This window comes from Indicator indicator, chromosome 1 (assembly GCF_027791375.1).
Source record: "Indicator indicator isolate 239-I01 chromosome 1, UM_Iind_1.1, whole genome shotgun sequence".
NCBI classification, from domain to species: domain Eukaryota; kingdom Metazoa; phylum Chordata; class Aves; order Piciformes; family Indicatoridae; genus Indicator; species Indicator indicator.
Window position 1 is genome coordinate 128,289,902 of NC_072010.1, and position 13,235 is coordinate 128,303,136.

Sequence of the window (13,235 nt, forward strand, 5' to 3'; positions counted from 1 at the left end):
AGGACAGGGACTGTAGGCAGACAGGAGGTGGTGTCAGGATGGAGGACAGGGACTGTAGGGAGACAGGAGGTGGTGTCAGGATGGAGGACAGGGACTGTAGGGAGACAGGAGGTGGTGTCAGGATGGAGGACAGGGACTGTAGGCAGACAGGAGGTGGTGTCAGGATGGAGGACAGGGACTGTAGGCAGACAGGAGGTGGTGTCAGGATGGAGGACAGGGACTGTAGGCAGACAGGAGGTGGTGTCAGGATGGAGGACAGGGACTGTAGGCAGACAGGAGGTGGTGTCAGGATGGAGGACAGGGACTGTAGGCAGACAGGAGGTGGTTGCAGGATGGAGGACAGGGACTGTAGGCAGACAGGAGGTGGTGGTAGGATGGAGGACAGGGACTGTAGGGAGACAGGAGGTGGTGTCAGGATGGAGGACAGGGACTGTAGGCAGACAGGAGGTGGTGGTAGGATGGAGGACAGGGACTGTAGGGAGACAGGAGGTGGTGTCAGGATGGAGGACAGGGACTGTAGGGAGACAGGAGGTGGTGTCAGGATGGAGGACAGGGACTGTAGGCAGACAGGAGGTGGTTGCAGGATGGAGGACAGGGACTGTAGGGAGACAGGAGGTGGTGTCAGGATGGAGGACAGGGACTGTAGGCAGACAGGAGGTGGTGTCAGGATGGAGGACAGGGACTGTAGGCAGACAGGAGGTGGTGGTAGGATGGAGGACAGGGACTGTAGGGAGACAGGAGGTGGTGGCAGGATGGAGGACAGGGACTGTAGGCAGACAGGAGGTGGTGTCAGGATGGAGGACAGGGACTGTAGGCAGACAGGAGGTGGTTGCAGGATGGAGGACAGGGACTGTAGGCAGACAGGAGGTGGTGTCAGGATGGAGGACAGGGACTGTAGGCAGACAGGAGGTGGTTGCAGGATGGAGGACAGGGACTGTAGGGAGACAGGAGGTGGTGTCAGGATGGAGGACAGGGACTGTAGGCAGACAGGAGGTGGTGGTAGGATGGAGGACAGGGACTGTAGGCAGACAGGAGGTGGTGTCAGGATGGAGGACAGGGACTGTAGGCAGACAGGAGGTGGTGGTAGGATGGAGGACAGGGACTGTAGGCAGACAGGAGGTGGTGTCAGGATGGAGGACAGGGACTGTAGGCAGACAGGAGGTGGTGTCAGGATGGAGGACAGGGACTGTAGGCAGACAGGAGGTGGTGTCAGGATGGAGGACAGGGACTGTAGGCAGACAGGAGGTGGTGTCAGGATGGAGGACAGGGACTGTAGGCAGACAGGAGGTGGTGTCAGGATGGAGGACAGGGACTGTAGGCAGACAGGAGGTGGTGGTAGGATGGAGGACAGGGACTGTAGGCAGACAGGAGGTGGTGTCAGGATGGAGGACAGGGACTGTAGGCAGACAGGAGGTGGTGTCAGGGTGGAGGACAGGGACTGTAGGGAGACAGGAGGTGGTGTCAGGATGGAGGACAGGGACTGTAGGCAGACAGGAGGTGGTGTCAGGGTGGAGGACAGGGACTGTAGGCAGACAGGAGGTGGTGTCAGGGTGGAGGACAGGGACTGTAGGCAGACAGGAGGTGGTGTCAGGATGGAGGACAGGGACTGTAGGCAGACAGGAGGTGGTGTCAGGTGGAGGACAGGGACTGTAGGCAGACAGGAGGTGGTGGTAGGATGGAGGACAGGGACTGTAGGCAGACAGGAGGTGGTGTCAGGATGGAGGACAGGGACTGTAGGCAGACAGGAGGTGGTTGCAGGATGGAGGACAGGGACTGTAGGGAGACAGGAGGTGGTGTCAGGATGGAGGACAGGGACTGTAGGGAGACAGGAGGTGGTGTCAGGATGGAGGACAGGGACTGTAGGCAGACAGGAGGTGGTGTCAGGATGGAGGACAGGGACTGTAGGCAGACAGGAGGTGGTTGCAGGATGGAGGACAGGGACTGTAGGCAGACAGGAGGTGGTGTCAGGATGGAGGACAGGGACTGTAGGGAGACAGGAGGTGGTGGTAGGATGGAGGACAGGGACTGTAGGCAGACAGGAGGTGGTGTCAGGATGGAGGACAGGGACTGTAGGGAGACAGGAGGTGGTGTCAGGATGGAGGACAGGGACTGTAGGCAGACAGGAGGTGGTGTCAGGATGGAGGACAGGGACTGTAGGCAGACAGGAGGTGGTGTCAGGATGGAGGACAGGGACTGTAGGCAGACAGGAGGTGGTGGTAGGATGGAGGACAGGGACTGCAGGCAGACAGGAGGTGGTTGCAGGATGGAGGACAGGGACTGTAGGCAGACAGGAGGTGGTGTCAGGATGGAGGACAGGGACTGTAGGCAGACAGGAGGTGGTGTCAGGATGGAGGACAGGGACTGTAGGCAGACAGGAGGTGGTGTCAGGATGGAGGACAGGGACTGTAGGGAGACAGGAGGTGGTTGCAGGATGGAGGACAGGGACTGTAGGCAGACAGGAGGTGGTGTCAGGGTGGAGGACAGGGACTGTAGGGAGACAGGAGGTGGTTGCAGGATGGAGGACAGGGACTGTAGGGAGACAGGAGGTGGTGTCAGGATGGAGGATAGGGACTGTAGGGAGACAGGAGGTCGTGTCAGGATGGAGGACAGGGACTGTAGGCAGACAGGTGGTGGTGCCAGGATAGGCTTATTCTAGAACTGCTGCAGAAATGCTCCTCAAACTCCTCACTGCACTGAAGCTGCAGACCTCTGTGCCCAGTCTCCTGTATAGTATGATGGTGCAGTGCTCGCTTGCTGCTTTCAAGCAGTGGAGTTTTTTCTGCATCTCATCTTCCTGAAGCCTTGTGGCATTAAGCTGGGGGAAGCAGCATCTTTAGGAATGGAAACATTTAAGGCCTGGTCCCTCATCACCAGCACCCATGACTGTAGAGGGGTGACAGTGGTACCTGGTCTCTGTTTTGTCCAAACCAGGAAAAGCATGGAACCAGGAGCTTGGCTCAACTGCACAGCACAGCTGAAACACTTCTGGGCTCAGGCAAAGGCAGGAGGAAAGAGAAATGAGGCATGCCTTTGCTCCTCCACCCTCAGTGCTGCACATGTGGTTTTGATACCAAAGGGGAAGGTTGTTTACCAAGATCCTGATTTATGGTCAATAATGTCATGCTGAAAAGTGGATTCAAGCAGTAAATCAGTTTTCAGAGCTCTCCAGCAATGAAGAATGATCGTTTTGGAGTCCTTCCCAACACACAGGGCAGAGCATGTGTAGGTATTAGTCTGCCTGATGACAGGCTGAGGGAGCTGGGGGTGTTCAGCCTGGAGAAGAGAAGGCTCTGGGGAGATCTAGGAGCAGCCTGCCAGTACCTGAAGGGGCTACAGGAAGGATGGAGAGAGACTGTTTGCAAAGGCCTGCAGGGACAGGACAAGGGACAATGACTTCAAACTAGAGAAGAGCAGATTGAGACCGGATGTTAGGAATAAGTCCCTGTGAGGGTGGTGGAACACTGGAACAGGTTGCCCAGGGAGGTGGTTGAAGCCCTATCCCTGGAGATCTTCAAGGTGAGGCTTAATAGGGCTCTGGGAATCCTGATCCTAGTTGAGGATGTCCCTGCTGACTGCAGAGGGGGTTGGACTGGGTGATACTTGGAGGCCCCTTCCAACCCAAACCATTCTCTGATTCTGTAATTCTATGATTCTGTGATTCATGATTCTATGATTCTGCAATACTATGATCCTGTAATTCTGAGATTCTATGATTCTTTAATTCTATGATTCTGTAATTCTGTGATTCTATGATTCTGTAATTCTATGATTCTGTAATCTATGATCTGTAATTCTATGATTCTGTGATTTTGATTCTGTGATTCTATAATTCTGTGATTCTATGATTCTGTGATTCTGTGATTCTGTAATTCCAGGATTCTGTAATTCTAGGATTTTATGTTTCTATGCCTAGCAAAACAGCTTAGGGTCACTAGAACAGCCACACAGCATGCATGATCCAGAGTGTAGGATCCAGCCAGCTCCCAAACACCCCTTTAATTACAAGGGTGAGCCAGAAATTCATGACAGCACAGAAACAAATAGAAATAAAATGCATTCAAAAAGCTTTACCTTAGGACTGAGCAAAAGGTGAAACGTCTCAGTCCTACGGGATCCTCCTCTGCCCTCCCCCAGGCCTGTTGGGTCATGATGCAGCAAAATGGGCTGGCATTTAGCAACCCTGTCAAGGTCTGCAAGTCCTGAAATGGGTTTCACTTGGAAAGGGAAAGGTGTCAGGAGAAGATTCCTGACCGCCTCCCCCTGCTCACACAGGGGAAAAAAAAGCAAAGGAAAATAAAAGCAAGCTTTAAGAGGTCAGAATGTGCAGCCGGCCCAGAGCTCCTATTCCTGGGAGAAATCAGAGCCTGAAGGGCCCTGGTGAAAATCAGGGATAATCCCTATGGACGTGCTTCTAATTGGGACAAACTGAAAGTGAGAAAGCTGTGTGAGACAGCTCCAGCCCATCCCTGGGCCGCTCTGGGTCCGTTCCCAGCCGGTAACCGAGAGCACAATTATGCAAAGCCTCCTCTATAAACAGATTTCACTTGATGATGACCACACTGCCGGGGGGGGATCTATTTTTGTCCCCACTCTGTGCAAATGTGTCACCCTTGTGATGCCCAGCCAGGTCGCTCCGAGTCAGCTGCTTCGGCTGCTGGAAGCTCCTGCCTCCATCTGCTTCCCGGTCTCCCTTTGCCCGGGGGTCACCTCCTGGGCAGGGGAGGGTGGGGGGCCGGGGACGAGGGGATGTGCCTACAGCTATTTCTGGTAGTCGTGAGTTATGGGGGTGTCATGTGCAGCCAAGAGCCCGGCAATGCATTTGCCAAATCGAACCAGTGACTTAATTAGGATATTTCAGTTGTCTTTTAAGTGCCTGCCCGCCAAAGATTTTTTTTTTTTTTTTTTTTTTTTTTTTTTTTTTTTTTAATGGGCTCAGAAAATCTTCACCTAACGATCCCTGGGCGCTGATTTGATGTGAGGCTGCCTCAGAGAGCGCGAAAAGAGGACGGAGAGGTGGCTGCTGTGCCAGGGGCAGCGAGGGCTCAGCTTGCCTGAGGCTGAAACACAAAGGAGAGAGGAGGGAAGCCAGCGCTGCCTTCCCGCCCGTGCCCTGCCCGCAGCCATGCGCTGGCAGCCGGAGAGGCTCTACCTCATCTGCCTGCGGAGCAAGAAGGGCCGAGGGTGAGGGCTGAGGAGGCACCAAGTGTCACTTGGTTGGGATTGTCACCTAGCTCCCTCCTCTGTCACCTGATGGCCGGCCAAGTGAGCGCCCAGGAGGACCGGGGACCGTTCACCCTTGCACGACCGACGGAAGCCAGCAAAGTAAGCATCCCCCAGCTGTTAGGAGGCTCAGCTGTTTACTCTGTGGAGGAATGCATTGAATTCACTACACCTCTACTAACTGTCTCCTCCCCTCCATGCCAGGCCACAGAGTGGCTTTTTGTTGGTTTGGGTGTTTTTGTTTGGGTTTTTTTGGGAGGGTTGGGGGTGTTGATCTTTTTCTCTAACAGCTGGAGGTGTGCTGTGCATTCAAGCACTGGCTGTTGAGCAGGGGCAGCTGTTGCAATATCTGACTGCATTTCAGTTTTAATGCCTGCAGGGCTCGGTGGTGCCTACCATGAGCTACTTCCTGTCCTACTGCAAAGCGCACTGCGCCGCCGTGCTCGCCCAGTACCAGAGCCTGAGAGCCGAGGGCTTGCTGTGTGATATCCTGCTGAAAGTGAAGGAAAATGAGTTTCCTGCACACAAGTCCCTCTTGGCCTGCTCCAGCGACTATTTCCGGGCCATGTTCAAAAGCTACACCCAAGAATCCAAAGCCAGCGTGATTCAGCTCCAAGTCGTCTCCCCCACCGGCCTCCAGCACATCCTGGATTTCATTTACACCTCCTTTTTGCCCCTTTCCTTCGAAAGCCTGGAAGATACCTTGGAAGCTGCAAGCTACTTGCAAGTGACTGATGCCCTTGGCTTGTGCAGTCAGTACTTGGTTAAGAGCCTTGCCCTGGAAAACTGCTGCTTCTCTGCCAACGTGGCAAGGAGGTTCTACCTGCCGGACGCCTTAGCAGCCACGGAAAAATACATCGCCGACAACCTCTGGAAGCTGCTGGACTTGGATTTGCCAGGCCTGCTGGAGCTGAACTTCAGGTCTCTGCTAGCTGTGGTTCAGTCCCCAGATCTTGCAATGGTGCAAGAAAGCTGCCTGCTGGATCTGGTGCTGCTGTGGCTGAAGCAGGACAAAGCCAGGCTGGCTCACGCCAGCAGCCTTTTAGAGCACGTCAGGTACGGCCTCGTCCCCGTGCAGGAGCTGAGGAGAACCTACACGCAGTCAGACGTGCCCCTCTCTGCAGGTATCAAGTGCTTGCTCATTAAAGCAATCAACTACCACATGGCTGTGTCCAAGCAGCCTGTCCTGCAGGACAAGTCCACCACGCTGAGGAACCCAAAGACTCGGATTGTCCTGCTGGGGGGAGGGACGGCGAGCGAGGGTCTCCTCACCGAGGTGGTGGCCTTTGACGTTTACAATCACAAGTGGAGAGCTCTCACCCAGCTGCAGGACAGGCTGCAGAACCACAGCGTGTGCGTGGTGGGCAACTTCCTCTACGTCTTGGGTGGGGAGATAGAAAGTGATACCCCGGGAGATGGCAAAACAGGGGCAGCCTTCTACATCACCAACAAGGTCCATCGGTACGACCCCAGGTTTAACACTTGGGCACAAATCCCGGGCATGCTGGAAAAGAGGTGCCAGTTCTCCTGCTGTGTCCTTGGCAAGGATATCTTTGCCATTGGGGGAAGGGGTGAAGGTGGTGTGCTGCACTCCTCCGTGGAAGTCTACAACATCAGCAGGGACAGGTGGGTGAAGGCCAGGGAGCTGCCGTGCAAGCTCCACGGCCACGCCAGTGCCATCTGCAAGGACACGATCTACATCTCGGGGGGCAAGTACTCGGAGCCAGGCAGCACCAGCAAGGACCTGTACTCCCTGAGCTCCCCTGAAGGGCAGTGGACACAGCGAGCCCCCATGAGCATCGCTCGCTTCGGGCACCAGATGGCAAGCCTCAGAGAGGCCATGTTCACCTTTCTGGGCTTGTATGAACCCTTCTCTGAAATAGAAAGGTACAACCCGGAGCAAAACCAATGGACCCGGCTGCGGCCCCTCACCTACGACCGGTTTTGCTACGGCCTGGCGGTGGTGGAGGAGACAGTGCTGCTGATTGGGGGCAAGAAATGGCAGAACTCCAGGGAGGTCCCCACGCAGGATGTGGTTGGCTATGACATCGACAACGACGGCTGGGAGGAGATATGCAAAGCTCCTTTGCCCTGGTGCGGGCTGCAGTGCGCAGTGCTGGAGCTCAGCGAGCTGCCAGGGGAGCAGGATGGTGACAGCCAGACGAAGAAGCACAGAGTCACAGGACCATAGAACTGTCAAGGTTGGAAGGGACCCCGAGGAGCTTCCAGTGCCAACCCCCTGCCATGGGCAGGGACACCCCACACAGGGTGCTCAGAGCCATATCCAGCCTGGCCTTAAACACCTCCAGGTTCTATAATAAAGGTTTCTAAATATCTGAGGGCTGGGGGTCAGGAGGGAGGGGACAGGCTCTGCTCACTTGCTCCCTGTGATAGGACAAGGAGCAATGGATGGAAGCTGCAGCACAGGAGGTTCCACCTCAACACAAGGGGGAACTTCTTTACTGTAAGGGTCACAGAGCACTGGAACAGGCTCCTCTGAGAGGTTGTGGAGTCTCCCTCCCTGGAGACTTTCAAGCCCTGTCTGTATGTGTTCCTGTGTGACCTGTGCTAGATTCTGTGGTCCTGCTTTGGCAGGGGGGTTGGACTGGAAGATCTCCAGAGGTCCCTTCCAACCCCTGATATCCTGTGATCCTGTGATCCTGAGGCTTCCACCACCTTCCTGGGCAACCTGTTCCAGTGTCTCACCACCCTCGTAGGGAAGAATTTCTTCATGACTCCAATCTGAATCTACCCATTTCTAGTTTTGTTCCATTCCTCACAGTCCTATCCTTACCTGACACCCTAAAAAATCTCTCCCCTTTCTTGGCAGCTTTCTTGTAGCCCCCTTCAGATACTGGAACGCCACAACAAGGGCTCCTGGGAGCCTTCTCTTCTCCAGACTGAACAACCCCAACTCTCTCAGTCTGTCTCCATAGCAGAGCAGCTCCAGCCCTTTGCTCATCCTCATGGCCTTTCTCTGGACACCTTCCAGCACCTCCAGATCCTTCTTGTCATAAGAAGCTGCCCAATTGCTGAGCTCATGTTCTGGGGAACAAACAGCCCAGGAGATGAGCCAGTTGGGAGGTCCTGGAGAAGAGGAAGAAAATTGCCAGGGCACCCAACAGGACAGAGTGGAGGTTTTGCTTTGCTCAGCTGAATGCTTCATGGGAAGGGGCACTAAAGTCTGGCTCCAGTATGGGAAAAGCTGCTGGGATATGTAGAGCTGGAAACTGAGCTTGCACATATAGCACATTTAGAGGTGATGACAGCGAATCCTAACCCTTGACTTTGGCTGAATAATACCTAGATAGCAATTCATGGGTGTTGCAAGTCAGATTTTGCAAAGGTTAAGAAAAAAAAATATATAAATCCACCTTTTGTTTCCTTAATCAGAGCCGATTTTTTCCCAGCTAAAAGTGCTACTGAATCTTTGTTCTATGGCTAAGCAACATGAAAGGGAGCTGGGTAAAGACTAGAAAATTGATGGCTGTGGGAACAAATAGCAAGGTATGATTTGACAGGCAAGAATGTTTTACCCAGCCAGCATGAAATTGCTGGACAGAAAGCATGGCTTCTTTTTTGATAGGTAAGGCTTAGTTATGGCCAGGAGTTAAAGCAGTGATGGTTTGCTAGAAACCATTTCCCCTCCAGTGGCCTTTTGTTGTGGCATGCCTTTCAGATGCTGACTGAGGGTTATTGTTAAGACACACCACTACTGGTACAGGACAGTTCTTTTGTGTCCATAGCTTGTGTTATGTTGAGATGTCCATGCCTTGTGTTATATTGAGATATCCATACCTTGTCTTATGTTGAGATGTCCATGCCTTGTGTTATATTGAGATATCCATACCTTGTCTTATGTTGAGATGTCCATACCTTGTGTTATGCTTCAGTGAGACCTGGACAGACTGAGAGCTGGGCAGAGAGGAACCTAATGAGGTTCAACAAGGATGAGTGAAGAATCCTGCAGCTGGGAAGGAAGAATAAACTGCAGCAGGACAGGTTGGGAGGGGATCTGCTGGAGAGAAGCCCCAAGGAGAAGGACCTGGGAGTGCTGGTGGGCAGCAAGTTGTGCATGGCACAGCAATGTGCCCTGGGGGCCAAGAAGGCCAAAGGGGTCCTGGGGGGCATTCAGAGGAGTGTGGCCAGCAGAGCCAGGGAGGTTCTCCTCCCCCTCTACTCTGCCCTGGTGAGATCTCACCTGGAATATTGCATCCAGTTCTGGGCTCCCCAGTTCAAGAGGGACAGGGATCTGCTGGAGAGAGTCCAAGGGAGGGCTACAAGGATGCTGAAGGGACTGGAGCCCTGCCTGATGAGAAGAGGCTGAGAGACCTGGGGCTTTTTAGTCTGGAGAAGGAAGACTGAGAGGGGATTTAATGTTTATAAATATCTGAGGGCTGGGGGTCAAGAGGGAGGGGACAGGCTCTGCTCAGTTGCACCCTGGGATAGGACAGGGGGTGGTGGATATAAACCACATCACAGGAGGTTCCACCTCAACATGAGGAGGAACTTCTTCACTGGGAGGGTCCCAGAGCACTGGAGCAGGCTGCCCAGAGAGGTTGTGGAGTCTCCTTCTCTGGAGCCTTTCCAGCCCTGTCTGGATGTGTTCCTGTGTGACCTGTGCTGGATTCTCTGGTCCTGCTCTGGCAGGGGGGTTGGACTGGATGATCTTCGAAGGTCCCTTCCAACCCCTAATATCTTGTGCTCCTATGCTCAGAGCTGACTGGTTAGACCTGTTATTAGACTTAAGAAACAGGAGTTGCTGGAAGTGATGAGTTGATACTCACCTCACACACTGCTTTATTGTACCTGCTCCTGATGGCAGAATTGCTCACAGCTGTTGACCTGGCACAGGAAGAGAACCCTGCAGTCAAAAAGGGTTTGCTTTCATAGAATCATAGAATTGTCAGGGTTGGAAGGGACCTCAAGGCTCAGCCAGTTCCAACCCTCCTTGCCATGGGCAGGGACACCTCACACTACAGCAGGCTGCTCACAGCCACATCCAGCTTGGCCTTAAAAACCTCCAGAGATGAGGCTTCTACCACCTCCCTGTTCCAGAGAGTAACTGAAAGTTTTCAGAAGTCTTTGTGCTCAGTGCCTGCCTACATAGGGAACAGCAACTGTCTTACCTCTTTTTTTGGCCACACTGGCAGGGCTGGAGGGCACAGATTGTGGGGGAGGAGAGAGGGGTGCTTGAAGGCAGGCTGTTCTGTGAGATGCAGGTGAAATGGACATATGCTGCAGAAGCCATGGAGCAAACTGAATCTTGAGTCACCCACGTTCATTTAAAAGCTAAATTTATTGTCCTTCGTTTTTACAGTGTTCCCTTTCTAGGCTGAGAGTTGATACAATAAAAATATATATGTGTATATATATATATATATATAAGAACATTTAATAGTCTTAAAAGAAGGCAGCACAATGGAGAGGACATGTTCTCTGTCACCAGACTGGCTTAAAAAAACTGTTAATGTTTAATTTAATTTTTTTTCCCACCTTTAAAGCAACCAAGCTGGCTTTACCAATGTAAAGTGCAGGCAGAAGAGCTGTTGCATAGCAACAGATCCAAGTCTTCTGAACTGCCTTGGTTTTGACAAGGAATCAGCTACACAATGTGCATACACATCCATCAGATAGAAAGAGGGTATGGGGTTTTTGCTGCTTTATATATATATATATGTGTGTATATATATATATATATATATTTACTTTTGGTCCAGCAAGAGGATGTAAATGCTTGGAACAATAACAGCAATCCATTTGGAGTCAAGCATTTCTGATTGTTTCATGAGGAGTGTACCCCCCTCAAAAGAAAACCCCAAACCCCCTCACAAATTTAATATACAGGACAGTACCCATGCAGGAGGTAAAGGTCCAGTTTATACAAACAGCATTCCCCTAATGGTACAAATGATACACAGGATCCAGAATGCTGAGCAGAGGTTGATCTCTGATTTGTCATCCATCTCCACTGGGATACTGCTGAAAATGCTTGGGAGAGAGAGAGGGTTGCTGAGAATGGGCTACAGAAAGGCCACTCTGCTGTACCGTTGTGTGCAAAATCTGCAAAACAGCTGCAATCCAAAGGCTGTAACATAATAACAGAAGGAGAGAGGGAGAGAGAAATAGAAAGAAAGAAAGAGAGAGAAAGATAAAGAAAGAGAGAAAAAGAAAAAAAGAGAAAGATAAAGAAAGAAAGAGAGAAAAAGAAAGGAAGAGAGAAAATATAAGAATGAAAGAAAGAAAAAGAAAGGAAGAGAGAAAGAAAGAAAAAAGAGAAAGAAAGAGAAAGAAAAAGAAAGGAAGAGAGAAAGAAAAAGAAAGGAAGAGAGAAAGAAAAAGAAAGGAAGAGAGAAAGAAAAAGAAAGGAAGAGAGAAAGAAAAAGAAGAAAGAAAAAGAAGAGAGAAAGAACAAAAAAAGAGAAAGAGAAAGAAGGAGAGAAATAGAAAGAGGAAGGAAGAAAAGGAAGAAAAAGAAAAAGAGAGAGAAAGGAAGAGAGAGGGAGTAAGAAAGAGAAAGGGAAAGAGTCAGAATGAGAAAGGGAAAAAAGAAAGACAAAGAAGGAAAAAGAGAGAAAGAAAGAGAAAGAAAGAAAGAAAAAGAAAGAAGGAAAAGAGAAAGAAAGAAAGAGAGAAAGAAAGAAGGAGAAAAAGAGGGAGAGGAATAAAAAGAAAGAGAAGAGAAGAGAAGAGAAGAGAAAATCAATCTGTCCATTCTTTCCTTCGTCCCTTCACAGATATAACCTGCCAGGAAACAGCAGAGCTCATAAAAGTTTAAAGTACATTCACTGAGCTCTTACAGGCAAGGGTCTAAAGTTGGTGCAGAGTACAAGTGGCTGTGAGAAGTCTCCAGGAGGCTTTTCCCTTTCCTGTGAGCATTACCAAGGTGTGCGCTGATTCCTAACCTATGCAGCAGAAATATTTCTGTCCTGCTCTCACCACTTGCAGAATTCAAGCCCAGAAAAAAAGGTAAATCCATGAGTTAAGAGTTCTCTCCCACATTCCCATTCCAGGTATGTGCCTAACTCTAAGGAGCTTTTTCTGCTCATCTTCACTGGGCTACTTGAAGACTCCTGTTCAGTCCCTTCCTAGTGTGGGCACTGCCAAAGCCTCTCAGCTTCACAGCATTTCATTGGAAACCTTTTCCACTGCTGTTTTTGCTGGGCAAGGGAAATGTCACTATCAAGGATGTTCATTTTCTCTTTTGCAAAGTCATTGCACACAGAATGGCTTGGGTTGGAAAGGAGCTCAGAAATCATCTCCTCCAACCTCCCCACCATGGGCAGGGACACCACTCAGCTAGATTCAGCTGCTCAAGGCCTTGGACATCCCCAGGGAGGAGGCATCCACAGCCTCCCTGGGCAACCTATTCCAGAGTCTCACCACCTTCCTACTAAAGAATTTCTTCCTCAGCTCCACTCTAACCCTGCTCTGCCTCAGCTTCAAACCACTCCCCCTTGTCCTGTCTCTAGACCCTTATGAAAAGTCCCTCTGCAGCCTTCCTGTAGGACCCTTTTAGCTATTGGAAGGCAGCTCTGAGGTCCCCTTGGGAGTCTTCTGTTCTCCAGGCTGCACACCCTCAGCTCCCTCAGCCTATATGCACAGCAGAGGTGCTCCAGCCCTTGGATCATCTTTGTGTCCCTCCTCTGGACTTGCTCCAATACCTCTGTGTCCCTCTTATGATGGGGACACCACAAGTGGAAGCAGCATTTGGGGGGGAGGGGGGGGTTGTCTCACATACTGACACCCTCAGTACAACAGCAGCATAAATGACAGTACCATGACTCATTTTTTTTTAATTAAAAAAAAAAAATAACGCAAAGTGATTAAGAGAGAGAAAAAAAAACCCAACACCTAATTTGCTCTCAGTTAGAATACAACCCAGCAATCCCTTTTGCACTGATGGGTTAGCAATAGGTTTTAAAGACAAAAAAAAAAAGCAGAAAGAAATAAAGACCTCAACCTTTTTGCTGCTTCAACTGGCATTAGTCATGTGTGCTTGACAAAACCAAAAA

The 13,235-nt window shown here is 51.1% G+C and overlaps 1 protein-coding gene across 1 annotated transcript; it reads left to right on the forward strand.

Moving 5' to 3' along the window:
* The first annotated feature begins 5,617 nt into the window (after positions 1-5,617).
* KLHL34 (kelch like family member 34) lies at positions 5,618-7,411 on the forward strand. Its single transcript, XM_054396306.1, has one exon. The coding sequence runs from the start codon at positions 5,618-5,620 to the stop codon at positions 7,409-7,411; it is 1,794 nt and encodes a 597-aa protein (XP_054252281.1).
* The last annotated feature ends 5,824 nt before the right edge of the window (positions 7,412-13,235 follow it).